This window comes from Aulonocara sp. 'chitande type north' Nkhata Bay, linkage group LG11 (genome assembly GCF_057382095.1).
Source record: "Aulonocara sp. 'chitande type north' Nkhata Bay isolate Kocher_YH1m ecotype deep benthic linkage group LG11, A_spYH_male_GT1.1, whole genome shotgun sequence".
NCBI lineage: Eukaryota > Metazoa > Chordata > Actinopteri > Cichliformes > Cichlidae > Aulonocara > Aulonocara sp. 'chitande type north' Nkhata Bay.
Genome location: NC_141354.1, coordinates 10,508,976 through 10,528,079, shown reverse-complemented (window position 1 = coordinate 10,528,079; position 19,104 = coordinate 10,508,976). Strand labels below are relative to the sequence as shown.

Below are 19,104 nucleotides of genomic sequence, written 5' to 3'. Positions count from 1 at the left end.
CTCCCCATGTATTTCATGTCTTCGTGTTGCATGTTCTATTTGTCAAGCTGGTGTTGTCTTGTCTACGTCCCTTTTCTCTTTCCTGTTTTATTGCGAAGAGTCTGGTGTTCCATGTTAAGTGTGTTTAGTTGTACTTCCCCTGTGGCATTCAGGTTCATTTGTGTCAGCTGTTTTCTCCATTACCCTCCTGTGTATGTAAGTCCTCTTTCTCACTAATTCATTGTCGATTCATCTGTTTTCCTCCCTCCACGTCACGTCAGCTTTCTCATAATCCTGTTCAGGTCCATGTTTCTGGTTTTCTTGCACCTGCTCAGATTTATGTTCATGTTTCTCTTGTCATAGTTTTCATAGGTTTTAGTTTTACTTCTCGCACCTGTTCGCCTTGCTTTGTTTTTGTGTTCATGCTTTTTCAGCCAAATCAACGGCTCGCTTTTTGATTAAACTTCATTTCAGTCTCTCCCTTGTCTGCTTTTCGGGTCCACACCACAAACACACCGGCTGCTCTGTCGACAACTTACTTCGCTTAATGTTTCAATTCAACAGGTCTCTCCTTGACCTAAAAAAAGGCATCTATTGTGTCTACTATGAAGGAAAATACCACAAGATAGACTTTCTGAAGTATTATTTTCTTTGTCTGAAAAATCGAAGCCTGTTCTAAAGGTAATTAGCTAAATACACTCGCTAAGTATTCAGGTCACGCTCACAAATCAGTGAAAATGTTTTCTTTTTATCACCTCTCTCTGAAGCAAACATTCAATGCTAGCCTCAGTGTGTGAATAAAGTACACAGAACTTAATGTGCTGACCAAGACAGTGCTGAAATTCTGATGTTAAGCATTACAACATTGAGGTTTTGCAGATCACATGACCACTAACCACTTAACGTTAAGTTGCCTGGCATTTTGGACATGTGACAAACATGATGACCATATAGGGTCAAATGAATACAGTCACACGGACCTTCTAATTCTATTGAATATTAGGATTCTCTGAAATCACCTACTCCTGTAAAAGGGTATTTTATCATTGTTTCATAATTCAGCCTCTGTTTACTTCTGCTTGTGGTTGAAAAATAGGGATGACTACAAAATGACTAATGACAAAGGCAAGAGTCTTCCTGTTTCTGTCGTATTTAAGGCGACTGCGCTCTACATGAATCAGAAGAGCTGCTGAGCTTTATACATCAGGCTACTACTTCGCCTTTCTGTTCAGCACAAGTGTCTTTTCGGGCACAGTAGTTACTGAATATATTGTATTTGTTAATGATTTTCTTATAACCTGCCATTTCATTCCAATTTTGCTTTTGCTTTTCAACGTCTACTTTAATATCCAGGATGCTTTTCTCATGGATTGCAGTAAAACAAAGCCTTAAAGATGTGGGTTTTCAAGCTGTGGATGTGTTCACCACTGGTAAAAGGGATGGATTCAGAAGAACAATCCTTCTCCTCCTCATCTGTAGCATTTCCAGCCTCCTGCTCAGCTCCCTGCTCCTCCTGTACCTCCTTTTCGCTCAGGACTATGAGCTAGCAGTGGCTGGGGGGATTGCCGCCTGCTTTGGGACACTGCTGACTGTTGCCCTCTTCCTATCAAAGAGAGTAAGGTGTTTAGGGACTCTTTTTGTTATATCCATTTTCATGAAAAAGAGTAGGAACTTGCTGTTAACTGCTGGAACCAGCTTAGTGGTTCTTAAGAACATCCGTAACACTCTGGAGAACCTCTCGCTGCTGGTCAGGAGTATGATTTGCAACCTGAAGGCAAAAAAAGCCTCCATCATTGCTCCATTTACTAACTATGTTCAGATGTTGAAGTGGATCGGCGACATGCTCAAAGGGGTTACAAACCTGGGAGTAGTGAGATTTGACTCCCAGCTCAACGTCTCTCCAAGATTGGAATCAGAAGAATTCAGGCAGAGGCTCGCAGGAGCAGAGCAGAAGCTCAACGAGACTGTTAAATATGCACAGGCCCTGATGAATACAGTGAGCTCAGTGACCGACAGGATGTTTCCTGCCATCAGCTTCCTCGTGCTCATGATGTTTATAGCATTGCACATAAAAAAATACTGCAGAGACATGAAATACAAAAACAGGTTCATCAGCAGCAAGTTTGTTCATTTTGACGAGAAGCAGAAGGCGGAAGGAAAATCCCACGTCCTTCCCCTCACGGCAGAGGAGGAGCAGCTGTACACCTTCATTCCCTCCGCCCGTCCCACAACAAGAGAAGGGAAAGCTATGGTGAAATTTGGAATTCCAGTTGTCTCCCATTTCATAGCTTGGGTCATATTCATAACTGTGGACGCCTTGCTGTACTGTTTTGTTGACATTGTTACAGCAAGGTTATCAGAGCTGGAGCCATTCCACATCCCTTTGTTAATGAGCATCAAAGTAAGTACACCGTAGTAAATATTTATTTATTTTTTAAATATTTTTCTCATCTCAACCACAAAAGACTCACTTGTTTATCCTTGCAGGGAATTGCAACTTTAATTGGAATGTCTCTTGGACAAGAAAATCATGAAAAAGACTTTTCCTACTCTGTGACTCTGTTTGAGAAGCAGTGCCTCCCCAAACCCAAGTTGTTGCTATATAGTTCTGTAATTCCACTGACTGCCATCCTGCTCACTCTGCTTGTTATGGCTCTGATGTCAACCAAAGTCTCCCAGCTAAGGTTGATGGTCTGTGAACAGTTCTTCCCCTCTGCTGCTGAGGAGAGAGTGGAGTACCTCCACGGCAAAATCCTGAGGAAGAGATTCAAAATGAGAAAGGAGAAAAACAACTGCAGCCTCAGGTCACTTATTACCAAGGTGCATGTTAACATATTGCTTGAGAATAACTATTGCAAGGCAAAAAAAAAAAGGAAAAAAAAGCCAAATCTCTAATTATGTAGTTTTTCTGTTCTTCTTCATCAGCCATATTTCTGGTTTCCGCTACTGTTTCATTCTAAAGAGGATCCACAAAGTATCCTGTGAGGAAAATCTTCTCCACACAGACACTCTAGTGATGGCGGTGCTAGTCCTGGTGCAGACTGACAGATCAACATGGATGGTCCATGGATCTCGCGGAGAGAAATATCAGCCTTATACTTTAGTCTGAATTATTGTCTGAAGGCCAAGAAAAATGCCCAGCAGATTTGTTTTCCCAAGTGGATCCTTACGGCTTTACCATACTGGTCCACTTGACTGATCTTTATTTATTTATTTATTTATTTAAAGTTTTAAGTTATTACAGTCGGAACAGACATGTCCGGGGGATAAGAAAGGGAAAGACGCAGACAGGAGAAGTTCAAGAAAAGGAGAGGGAAAGATTAACAGAGGGGAAGAGGGACAGTGAGAAAAGACACTACACATCTGTTAAAAGAAGAAAACAAGCAGAACGAGAACAACCTCCCCACCAGCTGAAGAGGCCCCCAGTTCCATCGATGCACCAGAGGCCCCCCGCACCAGGGTTGGGCCTCCGTGCATGCACCCACCCACAACCTCGGTGACACACCAACCAGGACCCAAGCCCCAAAGGCCCAGCCAGAGCCCCAGCCCGGAGGCAGAGCACGCCCAGAACCCCAAGTCCACTCTGGACCCACCCAGAGTTCAGCTAGACTACCAGGTCGGTAACCTTCGTCCGCCAGCACAGACCCTCCTCCAGCCCTGCTGCAGGCAACCACCAGGAAAACACCACCCAAGTGCCACAGATCCCCATTCAGTTCAGTACCACAGCCCCCAGGTTGAGTCCCCCAAGAATCCCCAGACACCCCAAGCCTGTACCTACCCCCACATCAAGCGCAATAATGAAGGCGGGAAGACTAAAATGATCTTTCAGACGGTCTCTATAATGGTTAGAATTAGGATTATTTTTATTTTTCCAGTTCATGAAGACAGTTATCTTGGCAATGCATACGTTGGTGAGAACCATGTGGGCTGTATTCATCTATGTAGTGAGGTCATCCAAGATGCCCAACAAGTGGACTAGAGCGAAGGCTGGAATCAGTGGCGGTCCTAGCCTGTTTGGCGCCCTGGGCGAACACTCCCTCTGGCCGCCCCCCACCACGATGCTGCCCTGGGCAACCGCCCGTGTTGCCCATATCAAAAACCGCTACTGGCTGGAATGTTACATTTCAGATACTTTGATAAGTCTTCACATATCCAGCACCTAACCCTCTGCACTGGTGGAAAGAACCAAACAGCGTAACTGTCAGGTTTATTGCCTTGACAGTGTGAGCAGTTGTTAGAAGACATAAAGCCCATCTTGAATATCCATTGACCTGTATAGTGCACTCTGTGTAGTATTTTGTATTGTATTTTGGTCTAAGATGACTGATAAATCCGCTTCCCATTTTGCAAAAGGATATTGATTCATCTATTTTGGAGAGTGTCCAGTATATTTTAGACAGTAATTTGGGGTTTTAAGATTAAGAAATTGTACCACACATGATTGTGTTTGTAATTCAACTTGATTAGGCTTAAACTTTTTTTATTATAAATTTAATTTGTTGATATTCTAAAAATCTTTTCTTGTTAATCCCATACTGTACAACTAGTCTGTCAAATGGAATAAAGTCCTCCTTCTAATATATATTCCAAATATTTAATTCCTTTACGACTCCAATCTGGGAGGTTAATCATATTATTTTTCTGTAGTATGTCAGTTTTGTTCCAGATAGGTGTACATTCGCATGGGATTAATGAAGACTCAGTCATTTTAAGAAACTCCCATCGTGCTGTCAGAGAAGAGCTGATGTCGACTCTTTTAAAACATACATGTAGTTTGGTGTTTGAGCTGATAAATGGTAGGTCCGAAATCTCTATATTATTGCATAGTGCCTGTTCTACATCTAGCCAGGGTGCATCTAAGAGCGATGTTTTAACCATCCCCAGTGTTGGTAAGGGTACTTTTGAAATGTCTTCCACTACAGATTACAGACTACATGCCCCAAAATGTAGTTTGTAACGTATTCCGTTAAGTTACTCTGAATACTTTGATTACTTACTATATTGTCATGCTTTTTACAACTACATGAATGTACTTTTGCTGTGTGATTTATTAATATTACTGAAGGCTACTCGCCATACCAAAACCACCTAGATTTTTAAATCCTAATATAAAATCAGTGCCAGTAGGGTGGACATTAGGTGAGGCTGCAAATTTTGCAACGATCTCATATAGAAAACTTTCAGTGTATGTTATTTCAAAATACATCATAATACATTTCTCTTCAATTGTTTTATATTATATTTAACATTTAGCAGAATAAATATGTACTCTTTGCGCCCCAGTTCTCACCTGTAATCCACCACCTACTGTGTCATTATTATTCAGAAAACTAGAGCAGTATACTACTATTTATGGCATCACGTGACAGCTCAGTCTACTGGTAACCGTGGCGCAATTAAAGACCATAAGCTAAGAGGTATTACCTTGATTCAACAGAGCTGCAATGAGCTCTCAGCCATAGGAAATACATTACTTACCTATTACATCATGTTCATTATATAACATGACAGAGGAAGAATTTTATAATGAATCAACCCCAAACTATGATCATTTTGCCACTATCAGTTGTGATGGTTGCAGTCATTCCTGCTATGAATAAACACCTAATTATGTTTGTTACATAAAATATCAAATAAAGAAACCGCAGTTATAACCTCGCTTCTGCATTTTACCTCTGTGCAGAATGTAGAACAGCGATATTTGCTTACATAATCTAAGACAGATGTCATTTGCATGTGCAAAGAGCAGCACTGTGCTCTTCCTACTTATGCACTGTCACCGTTCATTAGCATCATGCAGGTGCTGTTTCTTCACTCAGCATAGGGACAGGTCACAGCCTACTGACTTCATAATGCAGACTGTGACAGGTGAGAAATGCAGTGATGTGTGAATAGGGAAAGGTCAAAACTGCTATTAATGTGTATTCCTCAGGGTAGTGTAGCCCAGGTAAATACTATTAGTTTATTACTGTCTTATTGGTATATACACAGTTTTGAGAAATCCCTTAGGCTGTGTTTGTTCATTATGCATTAATATTTGCAAAAAAAACTTCCTTTATTTAACAGCTTATGACAGATGTTTTAAGTAGTAGAAATCCTATACTATACACTACATGCTCAGTATATTTACTATCATTCTGCGTACTTAAATACTTAGTGGTACACACACGCTACATAGTAGTATGCTCAAATCATATCACTCAGCTGCAGTTGGAGAGGCGTCACCACTGGCTCAGCCTTGTAGAATTGAGGAAAGTCATGATTAATATATTTACTTAATATATAATTCCTGGCAAAGTGAGAACATATGCTTAGCGGCCACTACATTAGGTATACGTTGCAAAGATGCCCTTTTACCTTTAGAAATGCCTTCATTCCTCACGGCACTAGTTAAAGTGTAAATATTTAGTATGAATCACTTCCTCTGTGTTTAAAGCTTGAAAACTCAAGTTATAGCCAGGTCACCATTTTAAATAGGCTCACCATTCACTGTACAATACCCCACCATCCCCCAACCATCCTTTGCACCGTTTAAGAAAAGAGGAAAGAAGCATTCTTGCTTGAGGATGAGGGCATTCTGTGACTCACACACTACCACTGACCCGTGTGGCAACCTGATAAGCTCACACTATGTCTCAACTGGCCCTGTGGCATAATAACATGCCAGCATGCCCGCCCCAATGGGAAGCTGCCACATGATGCTCGATGACAGCCGCAGACCTTTTTTACCACGAGAAGGAATGAATGCAGTCCATACATGGGCATAGATGGAGTGTATAATGATGTGTGAGCCTGCTGAATATGCAAACACAGAGTCCGTCTGGGTCAGCGGAGTAAATCTTATTACCACATGCATGTCAGTGTATTTTAATGAATATTTCATCAAAGGGAAAGGATGCTTTTGGGTGAGAGACAGTTCTGTTACCAGTGGCAACTGGCATTTTAGAAGATGGGGGTAAAAAATGCAAAAACATGCTGTGAAGAAGAAAACTCAGGCATAATTACACACAACTATAAATGCTGATTTACTATTGTTTTAGAGCACAGAACACAATATACAGTGAAATTGTTTGTTTTTTTCTATTTAGAGACTTTTCATTTACTAACCAGGAACTCATGCATAAACCCGATTTGCATTTCTTATGGTGAGTTGCGTTATTACATAATGGTGTTAGTAATAAATGTATAGTTTGCAGCAGCAGAGTTGGTTTTTGTGATCTGTGTACTGAACAGAGCTGGCTGCAGACACAGCTGTATGTGACTCAGTTTCCTCTTCCAGCGGAGCATTGACTCAGGCAGAAATTCAACATGTTATAACCCTCATATGCTTGAAATGCAAAAAGCTACTCCAATGAAGGTTGTCTTTGAGAAAACACTTGTTGTTTGTGCAATGGGTAGCTTCTGGGTTGCATTGTTGGAGATTTAAGGTGCCCTTTAAGTTCCCAGGTATGTGTTCAGACAGAAATGACTTTGCCTTCATATGGCTTTCTGGTCACAGCTGTAGGTTTCCTCACCTGCAGGTCAAATACAAAGCAGACAGAAACATTAGGTCATCCTGTGCGTGGTACCTACTCCCAGTCTGGTTGCTTCAAGTTCATAATTCTGAATTAACTATGAAAAGTGTTTTACAGCTAAGCGGTCCTGCCAATGTATGTCCTCTGTGCAATTCATGATCTGCACTTGGAATGGACACAGGAAAATATCAGTTTTAGCAAATATCAGAAGTAGACTGAGTCAAAATCACACCTGAGTCTGTAGTCTGTAGTCTCCTGTATAGTTCATCTTATTGAGATATACTTATTTGCAATATTCTGGGTAATTTAATCCAAATTTATATGCTTACAGCATATATGACGCTACAACCAGCATCCAGTTTGCTTACCTCAACTGACCATAAATAGTAAATAAAAGAGGGAACAGTTAGGCTAAAGGCTTTTACACACCAGATGTGTAAAAATGGTGTGAATATTTTGTGTGTTAAAGATATTTTTCAGACTCACCTATGAAAGCTATCGTGATACAGCCTGAACTCTTGGACCAAACCCTGAAATTCTCCCTGATGCTGCCCTCTCACGAGAACTGGATGAACCCAGAATCTCTGTTTCAGGGCCAGCTAATCATCGCTTGATGTCAACTTGATTTTTTTGAGTGCATTTTTTCAAGAGCAAATTTTTTTTGCAAAATCGCAACACTTTTGTATATGTATGTGTATGCACTACCCATTAAGTTCACATCCAAAAAATGTGGAACTTCAGTGACACTTCTGACGCTAAGACTTTACTAACCTGCTCCCGCTGCTTGATTCTTTTGTAAACAAACTCAGAAAATGGTTTTCTGTGGATGAACTGGCCATGTCCTGGTGACACCTTCAGCTGCCCATCCTCATACACCACTTTGCCTCTGGAGATGGTAATGACAGGTACCCCATGACACTCCATACCCTCAAAGATGTTGTAGTCCACAGCCTGGTGATGAGTCTTGGCAGATATTTTCCTACATAAAGATACATTGGCAGCTTTAAAAACAGTCAGTGGAGGCTTTTTATGAGCTAAACTCATTGGTCACATGTAGCCTGCGTTAGATAATTGCTGGATGCTTTCTGAATACCAAAGAAAAGGATAAATCTATTGTGAAAACTTAATGCAGTCCATCCTCATCTGAAACTGATTGAATCAGGCCAAGATGTACTTGCAGTTGGTTCACTGTGCAGCAGTAATATAATGTATTATTCAAAACTTTTGCTCATGTGAGGCTCTTAAAGGCTCACTAAGCACATACACTAAGCTTCTTTCAGACAATAAAAAGGCACCTCAACATTTTCACTGCTGCCTATTACATTATTATGGCATCTATCCAAAGGCTGCTGCGTGAGCACAGCCACATAATATTGCAGCATAGCCAGTATCCAGATATAAAAAAAGACTGTGCAAGCTGGAACCTGATGGGAAATATGAACAAAGAAACACAAGAGCGGCAACATTTTTCAGTTCTCAGCAAAATAAATTTAGCATAGCTGTGATGGAGTTTAGTAGCAGAAATTATTAAAGTAATTTAAATGGTGTACAATGACAATACTGCTGTTAAATGTACACATGTCGAACTTTGAAACAGATGGCCTACAGCAACAGAAGACCATATTGGGTGCCACGCCTGTGAGCTAAGGACAGGAAACTGGGGCTTTAGTTCACACGGGCTTGCCAGGTTTGATTTATAAAGAAATGATAGAATTTCTTCGTTTCTTAGGTTTTAGTTTCTGGATTAAAATGTAAAAAAGGTACACCTGTTCAACCAACAGCTGAACAGGTGTATATGATCAGCCAAACACATGAAAGTCACCCAATGTATTTATGCATGTTGACAAACGTCTGAATTTCTGATGTATACAGCATCAAATTAATGGGAGTTAATGTGAATTTGTGGCTGTATTATCACAGACAGATTCCATATAATTACTAACTCGAGCCCATTCAATCAAAAACTGAAACCAAAGTTGGAATTGACTGGACCAACAAACAAAAATATAAGAGAGAGAGAGGAGTGGGCAATCTGCAGAAAATGACTGATCACAGCAGCTTTAAGTTACAACATGTATATTTGCACAACTACGTGAAGTAAGTTGATTAGGACTGTAGAAAATCTCTTCATAATAAATGTATGAAATGCACTGCACAGTACAAACTGATGATGTCGAACAAATAAATCACATTTGAGTGAAAGACCAAGTCAGCAGGGAACAGCAAAGTAAGTGTGACTCAGCTGCTTCCATGAAATGCACCGGATGTCTTTCTTTCTTTTTTCATTGACCCCTTTTACTCTCCATTCACAAACATGTTTCCTGTGGATTTGTGAAGCCAGACACCATGCCTAGTGTGCACTGACGAAAACAAGATGTGTCCTCATTATTCAGCTCACCCAATTATGAGAAACAAGTCAACTGAGTGAGCTTCCTAGGGATTTGGGTTTTTTTGTGGGGGGGAGGCGGTTATGCAACTGTTTGTGGCCCCTGGTCCCGGATGTTATGAAGTGACACTTGTGCTGACGGCAAATTAATTACACAGTTTCACAGATGAATTCACTGTGCAGCAATCAAATACAATGCGCTCTCATGCTTGAAAGGCATTATGACTTCCACAGACATGCGCATATGGTAAAGACACAACTTAAATGGACAACAGCTGATGTCCAGGAGTGACAGGTCTGAGAGGAAAGACAAACTGGAAAGCACGTCATAGTAACAACTGTGGAGTTTATTGGTCCTGACATAATCTTTTTTTGTTGTTTTTGTATTATTATCAGTAAATTCATTTACAGAAAATTACACTGGGGTTTAATATGCTCTTCATCAACTCACATCCACAGTGGGTTAGATCCCTGAGGGACGCAGCCCAGATCCTTCAGCAAACAGAGCGGTGCATTGCTATTTCCAGGTCATATAAGATTGTGCTACAGTACACATGATGCTGGAACGCAAACTGTCTTTGTTTGTGCTTGTGCTTCACACAACAGCTCAAATAATACAACACAATCACATGACCAGTTTTGCGATATTCTGAGCACATTCCTGAAAGCAGCCATAACGCCGTGTATTCTGCACGAAGGAAATTGGTTTAGCTCCCACATGAAATATTCGTCAGTTTCAAAATTCTTACCATGACCCATCAGCATCGTCTCACTCATGCTTTATGTAAGTGTGTTAAAATCTTTTCCTAAAAATATAAAATTACCAAACAGCAATTTAAATTTTTTTTTAATAGAGTGATGAATTTCATTCATATGTAAATTGTGTTATGCTTTAATTTGCAGCTATAGATAAGTGATGACATACACCGACTTTTGGATGGAGCATAGACGTAATCAGCTTATGTGGAGGGTTAGTGAGTGCGTTAGTGTTGACGTGGCACAGGATGAAAGATATAGCTCTTCTCTTTTTAGGTGCCTGTATCTGTCGCCTACATGCTTTACAGCTAAACTTAAAAACCTTATCTTAGTTAGTGAAGTGCCTGGCACACTTAAGACACGCTCTCAAGTGTGCCAAATGGATCAGCATCACCGTGTGATGGAGCTCTGATGGAGACAGTGGCGACGTTACCATTTTTAACATCAGGATTTGCATTCATCATGCACTTTTAAAACTTTACGTACACCAGCTGAAGGCTTTCTTTCACTGCTCGATTTCTAAAGATTTCTTCCAGACTGCTGAATGACCTGAGCTGGAGTTCTCACCTGGTCATCCTTGGGTCCCATATAACCACATCAGCATCCGAGTTCTTGGCGATTCGGCCTTTCTGCGGGTAGAAGTTGAAGATTTTTGCTGCGTTGCTGCTGGTGACAGCCACAAATCGATTCTCGTCCATTTTGCCACTATGCTGAGGGGAGAAGAAAATGCACAAAGCACCCAGTTTGAGTTAGGGGGCCACACTGGATGACAACAATACACAGAATTAGCAGACAAAAGGTCAGTGCAAGCAACTCATTTCAGCCAAAATATCATCTAATGTGTGATTTGTAAGCACTGTTGCACAAAGTAAATCTTTCCAGTGGCCTTGGGGCAGCTGAGCTGATACACAGTCCCCACAACAATGGCCAGAAAATGCAGTGCTTGCAATCGTGCAGCCATCTGCACCTCTGGGAGTTTATTGTGTGTTGCAGGAAAAAAGAAATACGCATATCATCCAAATAATTGTGAGAAAAGTAGAATTATTAATATTTGATAGTAAAAACAGTAACCCAACATTAAACATCATGGCACGCCGTCATGAATGCAAATGGGCCGGTACAGAGTCAAAAATGTGTATTTGCTACTTTTTGTTATGCGAACATTAACCACATGGCATCTTTAAAACTTGTTGTCAAGAAACCGGTGCTTTAAAAAAAGACAACTAAAAAAGTGAGTATATCCTTAGTACTAACCACTCCTTTTTCCCAGATGACAGACATTCTGTCCTCGACACCGTTCACACCGTTAGGGATCTTGGTGAAGTCGTCCTTGCCCAGGGCTTTCTGGCACACAGAGAAGGTGCAGTTGTCCGTCCCTGTCACGCTTAGATCATCACTGGCACAATGAACAGAAGGAAAATGACTGTTATGTCCAAACTGATGATGGAATAACCTAAAAAATGTATCAGTAACCTTGAGGGTCACTTTGGTCAATTCTAAATCCTCACTCCCAAAAAAGTTGCGACAGCATGTCAAATTATCAAATCTTATAAACCTTCATTTTATTCACAATAGAATATAGAAAGCTCATCAAATTTTTAAACTGAGACATTTTTACTATTTCATGGAAAATCTTAGTTCATTTTGAGCTAATTTGGAGCTAACGTATTTTGCAACTAATTAAGTTAATTGACAAAAGTCAATAATGAGACTGGGTATAGAAAGAGCATCTTAGAGAGGCTGAGTTTCTCATTAGTAAAGATGGGCAGAGGTTCACCAATCTGAAAAAAAAAAACTGTACGAATTGTGGAACAATTTGTGAATAATTTTCCTTAACATAACATTGCTAAAGCTTTGAATATTTCATCATCTACAGAAAAAAATATAACTAAAAGATTCTGAGAATCTGGAGAAATCTCAGTGCACAATCGATAAGGCTCAAAATGAATATTAGTTGTCCCTGATCTACAGGCCTTCAGACTGAATGATTTAGTCATAGGAATAGCTGCACAGCCTCAGAAACACTTCCAGAAATCACTGTTGTTAACACAGTCTGTCGTACGATTCAAAATTGCAAGTGAAAGTTCTGTCATGCAAAGATGTCATATGTGAACATGATCCTAAAATGCTAAAATCCCCACCTTCTTTAAATCCAACAGACGTGGTATTCAATGTTTGTGCTGCAAAAATGGCTCTTTGTGCCTCTATCATTTTAAAGATATTAATAAATGTTTCTCAAAGGTCAATGTGGTTGACCTTGGATGAACAATTTGACCAAACAATGTTTGGGCTATTTTTATCACATGGAACAATGACAGATACAAACTATGTATTTTTCAAGCTGTTTAGGGTTTGGTGCTCCAACCTGAGGCCTGCTGGACCTAACTCGTCAACAGAACCTCTGATTCAGGTCCAACTAATACGCACCAAGTGGCATGCTTTTAAATTACTTCAGAAATGTTCTTTTATTAATATTTTCAAAATGATACCAGCACAAACAAAAACTGTAGCAGCAAAAAATCAGCAAAAACATAGTACAATTGATCCAGATACATTTTGTCTGATTTGGATAAATCTGTATTAGCTGATTCTGCGTGGGATCACATGGGATTCTGAACTTCTAAACTCCCATAGCCTAAAAAAATCTGTAGCTGTAGCCAAAATACAAACCGAATTGAATTTCAATTCAACTCAGTTTCATTTATATAGCACCAAATCCCAACAACAGTTGCTTCAAGGCACTTTATATAAGTAAAGACCCTACAACAATAGAAAAAGAATTCCAACCATCAGACTGTACCCTATGAGAAACCACTTGGTGAAGGTGGGAAGGAAAAACTCCCTTTTAACAGGAATAAACCTCCAGCAAAACCAGGCCCAGGGAGGGGCAGCCATCTGTCACGACTGGTTGGGGGTACGGGGAGAGAGACAGGAAAAAAACACACACTGCACTGAATAAAAACCACCAGCAAGCAATATTGCTGGACTTTCAGTTCTACCTACTTAGCTAGTAGGTCCATAAGGTACCCAGGTGTGCTGGGGTCAGGTCTAAGCGGAGGACCCATGACAAAACCAGCAGCATGGGCCCAGTCTTTGTGCCAACAGTGGGTACCATCAGTGCCCAAACCGGCAGCAATTGGCTCCCCAAACACTACACGCCCTGTTCAGAAAGAAAGAAAGAAAAAACCTGTGTCGGATGTTTACTAAAACCGAGTATACTTTATCTGCTCGAGAGCAATCAGAAACCTCATGCTGAGATAAAATTCTCAGTGGCTTTATTTTTTGCCATAGCAACAAAAAACAAAATGTGCAAACACTGTATAACTCAATATTTGACTAAAACATAAAACAAAGAAAACTGAAACCAGTTTTGAAGCTCATCAGCTCTCAGCCTCACCCTCTTTAAACAGCAGGAGGGAGGAGTCCACACTCACCATCTCTGCGTGCGTTAGACACAACCTTGGCGGCAGATTTACTCATGACATGAACCACATAGAGCGGGCAGTTGACAGCATGGGCGATGGTGATAGCTCGCTGGGTGGCTTCGGCCTCCACCTCTTCTGGCCGACACAGTTCATGGCCCTCTGGTCCTGTGATGCCCATGGACAGCATCTTCTTAGCCCCCTGTCAGTTCACAGCAGGGACAACAAGTCAGGATTAAAGGTTAAAGGAGATGGAAGGTTAACACGGCACGGTGGCACTTCAAGGCAGAGACGGACTGACCAGACAGTCAGATTTATACTTGATGAATCTATATTGATTCGATTGAATTAAAATTTGCTACTATGAATAATAACATGTGAGTGCCTTACTGTAGTGCTGGAAAGACATTTAACACACTTCCAAGCAGCAATAATACAGTATTCATGTTGCTCTGAGCAACAACAGATCCACGAGTTGTTGTTGAGTATTTGCTACCCCCTGGTGGTAGTTTTTTGCCATGACACTTGAAAAAATGCTGGAAAATGCACATAAGAAATAACAGATCTTTCTCATAGTGGGGATTTTGACTGTCTGAATGTAGCTGCAGTTCTGTCTAATATTAATAGAAATTACATCGTTAATTTCCAATTCATGTCAATTCAGTGAGCCACCATGACTATTCCTATCCCTCTGAAACTTGAACACCTTAACTGGATATATGCTATTAATTATACCTATGCTTATCCTGACATAACTTGTCAAAATATCTGTGGGGAAGGTTTCTGGTGACAGATAATGACAGATTTCATCTTTTTTCCTTGGCATTGCTCCAACATCGCGTGTCACGGGGCTTTCAACCAACCTTCTTCATCTTCTTCTTTCAGGGGTAACAGCGGACCATCTGCCTCCATCCCAACATATCCCTATCCTCTTCTGTCAAATCAGTCCTCTGAATGCTTCCTTTATTACACCCATAAACCTCCTCTGAGGTCTTCCTCTTTCCCTCCTGCCTGGTAGCTCCACAAAGTTCCAGTATATCCACTATCCCTCCTCAGCGCGTGTCCAAACCATCTCAGACCTGTCTCTCTATCTTTGTCTCCAAACTGCTCAACCTGAGCTGTCCCTCTGATGTACTCGTTTCTAATCTTGTCCTTTCGGGTCACTGCCAATGAAAATCTTCAGCCCTGCACACCTCCGGCTCAACCTCGTGTCTTTTTGTTAGCTTTACCTTCTTCAAACCATAAATCATAGCAGGTCTCACTACCATCTTGTAAACCTTCCCTTTCACTCATGCTTCTGTCCTTCTGTCATAAATTATCACTGACATTAGTCTTAATCCAGCCTCGACTCTCTTCCATACTTCTCATGCCATTGCTTTGAATCACTGACCATCCATAGACTCATCTTGTCTCCACTACCACTACTCCTTGGATGTTCTCCTTTCCACCTGTCTCCCTCTCATTCACACAAATGTAATGTGTGTTGCTTCAACTAACTTTTAATACTTTTCCAGAACATACCTACTGCATGCTCACTATAGATCACAATGTTGTGTGCAAACATCATAGTCTAGACATAGACTCCTGGCTGACCTCATCTGTCAGTCTATCCATCACCACTGCAAACAAGAAGGGGCTCAGAGCCCATCCCTGACGTAATCCCACTGCCACCTTGAACCCTTCTGTCACTGCGCTTCTCACCACTATTCCCTGTCCTCATACATGTCCTGCACAACTCTCACATGCTTCTCTGCCGCTCCTGTCTTCCTCATTCAGCACCACAGTTCCTCTCTGTTCCTCACAGCCACAGTGTTTGTTATTCTTTGGACACAAAGTGAAGCTTAGCTGCCATCAGGGTGAAACATTAACTTAGCATTCCTTGTGGGCTCTGGTGTGTTTATACTCTGACACTGATTACCTGAGCTGCACTTACAAAACCTTCACTGACAGAAAATCAAAAACAGCATATAGGCTTGTGTTGTTTAGCTTTAGTATCTCACCACGCTTAGGTTGTTTCATTTCTCAAGTTAAACTCTTGATATTTTACAAAAAATAACCATATTGCTTAAGTTTGGAATGTCAAATATCAGATCTACTTTACTATTAGCAACTTTTTCCCCCCTGTACAGTATAGGCAATAAGTAGCTGTAAGAAAAAAACAAAAATTGTAGCTCATTAATACAAGCAACTTCTTTTTCAAAATCTGTTTTCATTTGTTTCGTGTGGTTCACACCAACCTCTGCAATCAAATCTCCATTCTCAGCATGAACCTGAGCTATGGCTCCGACCTCCTTACACTGAGCAAAAGCAGCATATAGCTCAGAATCCTGCAGCATAAACACATCTTTATAGGCCATAAACATCTTGAAGGAATTTACTCCTTTCTCTCTGGCCAGAGTCTCCATCTCTTTCTTGACCTAAAAAAGAAAAATGATTGTAATAAGGGAGACATGTATGGAGCTCTGGGGAAAAGGGGGCAGCAATATTTGGACTGGGCAAACCTACTTGACCTAGTGTCATTAGTTTTAGTGTCTAGACAGTAAATACTAGTAGTCTACTAAAACAAAAGGATTCACTCTCATTCACCTTGTCACTCCACCATGTGACCGCAACGTGCAACGAGTAGTCGCAGCAAACTTTGGGATCAGCCGTCTCACGCCATCGGTCATGAGCCTCCAGAAGAGACTTGCCCTTCTGGGGGATGACAAAGTCCAGGATCATTGTGGTCCCTCCTGCCAGAGCAGCCTGGTGAAATGCACACATTACCACAGAGAAGTAAGCAAATGATTAACCTGTGAAGTAGAAAATGCTGGGAAAAAAGTGATTTGAGTGTGGCTACTAGTCCAGATGTTAAAAACAATCATCTTTGTGAATGGTGCCTGAATAAACAATGATTGACAGATTTCTTATTGTCACTCCCATTAAAATAACACCTGATACAAATGTTGAGAAGTCGTGGGCATCAGCTTTACAATGACCTCTGATCTGATTTTGTCCTGCAGATTAATTCTTTGCGGGATCAAGAAGATTTGGAGCCACATAAATGAAACTGAATCAAACTGCATTGAGAAGAAGGCTAACTCTGACAACAGAGTTACCCCCACAGTTAAGAAAAACAATTTCCCAACATCTAACCAACGTCTCGAGGAGGTAGATATATCAAGAGAGGAATGGAGACATGATGGGAAGAGAAAACTGTGGAGAAGGAGAGAAACAGCTCATGAGCCAAAGCACACCTCACCATCTGCCAAACATGGTGGAGGCAATATTATTGCATAGGTATGTACAGCTGCCAGTGGAACTAGTCAAAGTGTTTATTGATTTGTGTTTTTGTGACTGCTGATAGAAGCAGCAGGATGAATTCTGAAGCGTTCAGGGCTATAATCTCTGATCAGATTCAACCAAATGTTGCAAAATGGATTTGCACTTCCCACTGCTCGAGGTAAAGGAAGGGGATGTTCTTCAGTGGCTAAATCAGTCACCTGATATCAACCCAACAGAGCATACTTTTCAGTTATTAAACACAAAACTGAAGGTAGAGAGAGACACACAAACAACCGAACTTGACTGCAGCAAAGGCCTGGCAGAGCATCTCAAGAGAGGAAACACAGCATTCAGTGATTTCCACAGCTTCTAGACTTCAGGCAGTCACTGACTTAAGGATTTTCATCCAAGTATTCAAAACAACTTAATATATGAAATTATTTTTGTTTGTCCAATTATTTTTGAGCTTCTAAAAGTGTCTGTCTATGTATTTTCCTTCCCAAAAAATTATGCAATATTTTGCTTAAATTCCCTGAATTAAAGCTGTTGTCAAATACTTATGACGCAAAACTGCATACTGATGCTATTTTAAGACAGAGGTGATTCTCAAGTCGCTGTAGTGTTTTATTCATATTTTATCCAATATTCATTTGATTCTACTCTCAAATTCCAAATTCAGCTTTTGATTAAAAAAGAAAAATAGGACTTGCATCCATCGCATGCACTTCCACTTCCACTCATAATAGGTGAAGGTGATTACTCTTACTACCAGCTTTTTTGATTTGCTAAACATAGCCAAACATATCTTGCCAAGCAACATGAAATTAATATGACAGATTCATTTTAAATGAAACTCTACTTTGGTTCCAATATGGAAGTCGTCCACAGCTCTGGTTCCCATGAACGCCAGTTCCATGTGCGTGTGCGTGTCGATGCCACCGGGGATCACCAGTTTATCGGTGGCATCAATGACTCGCACTCTTTTTGGAATCTGAAGATTCAGTCCAACCTCAACTATTTTCCCATTTTCGATGTAAACGTCGCCGATCACGGAGCAGTCCTCGTTCACAACTTTGCCTCCTTTAATCAGGATCCCGCTGGGCTCTTCCATTCCTGCTCCGCGCAACTCAGAGTGTTAGGACTGCGTAAGGACACAATTTGCGCAAACTGAACCGATCTCTGCGCTCTGACGCTGAGATCGTCTGTGTGCAGTGGAACCCAGAAGCTGTGCCAAAGAAGCTACGCAGGTCAACTCCAAAGTTCATATGAGTTGTCAAAGGACAGAAACGCCCCAGGTCAGTAACCCAAAAAGATTTGGCCTTCCTAATAATGATTTACACTAACTCGGTATGCATAAGAATGTGGAGAATCTGAAGTCTTGGATGGACTGACTCACTGTGTGCCAAAACTGAGCCGATGTCTTTAATAACTAATAAATAAGTAACTGTTCCATATGTAAAATATTGAAATGTGTAGCATAAATTTTCTCATAGTGAAAAGCTGAGAAAATCACTAAAACGGTTATTTTTTCTGAATTGTTATTAATCAGTTCAGTTTAATCAATTTTGTGTCAGTAAACGTAATTAAATCATACGTTCAGTTCACAGATTAATTTCCTTTTGCTTGCAGAAATAATGAAACTGTAAGGCACAGTCTCAGGGGCCCTCAGGAAGGAAATCTAGCTGCACTCTGAATATGATATTGTATATCAGTTATTTCCAGTAACGGAATACTGTTGTTGCCTTGCACTCATGAAGACGTCATAAATTGATATAATACTTAT

At 40.8% G+C, this 19,104-nt stretch overlaps 2 protein-coding genes across 2 annotated transcripts; one reads left to right on the top strand and one right to left on the bottom strand.

Moving 5' to 3' along the window:
• Nucleotides 1-1,314: 1,314 nt before the first annotated feature.
• dcstamp (dendrocyte expressed seven transmembrane protein) lies at nt 1,315-4,505 on the top strand. The gene is made up of 2 exons (XM_086309868.1): nt 1,315-2,380; nt 2,467-4,505. Exons 1-2 carry the CDS (start codon nt 1,334-1,336, stop codon nt 2,872-2,874), a joined length of 1,455 nt encoding a protein of 484 aa, XP_086165994.1. The 5' UTR covers nt 1,315-1,333; the 3' UTR covers nt 2,875-4,505.
• A 2,475-nt stretch (nt 4,506-6,980) lies between these two features.
• dpys (dihydropyrimidinase) lies at nt 6,981-18,544 on the bottom strand. The gene is made up of 9 exons (XM_086310511.1): nt 18,181-18,544; nt 16,644-16,802; nt 16,295-16,474; nt 14,070-14,259; nt 13,639-13,795; nt 11,890-12,031; nt 11,203-11,345; nt 8,265-8,472; nt 6,981-7,493 (listed from the first exon to the last, which is right to left on the bottom strand). The coding sequence occupies exons 1-9, from the start codon at nt 18,430-18,432 to the stop codon at nt 7,434-7,436; spliced, it is 1,491 nt and encodes a 496-aa protein (XP_086166637.1). The 5' UTR covers nt 18,433-18,544; the 3' UTR covers nt 6,981-7,433.
• Nucleotides 18,545-19,104: the final 560 nt, after the last annotated feature.

Excerpts from the sequence above, each read along its gene's own strand:
- dpys (XM_086310511.1), bottom strand. The coding sequence starts at position 18,432 with ATGGAAGAGCCCAGCGGGATCCTGATTAAAGGAGGCAAAGTTGTGAAC. Across the intron at positions 13,796-14,069 it reads GTCTAACGCACGCAGAGATG|GGCGTGTAGTGTTTGGGGAG; the intron begins GTGAGTGTGGAC and ends CTTTCTGAACAG. Across the intron at positions 12,032-13,638 it reads CTTATGGACCTACTAGCTAA|TGATGATCTAAGCGTGACAG; the intron begins GTAGGTAGAACT and ends TCATTGTGCCAG.
- dcstamp (XM_086309868.1), top strand. The coding sequence starts at position 1,334 with ATGCTTTTCTCATGGATTGCAGTAAAACAAAGCCTTAAAGATGTGGGT. Across the intron at positions 2,381-2,466 it reads CTTTGTTAATGAGCATCAAA|GGAATTGCAACTTTAATTGG; the intron begins GTAAGTACACCG and ends TTATCCTTGCAG.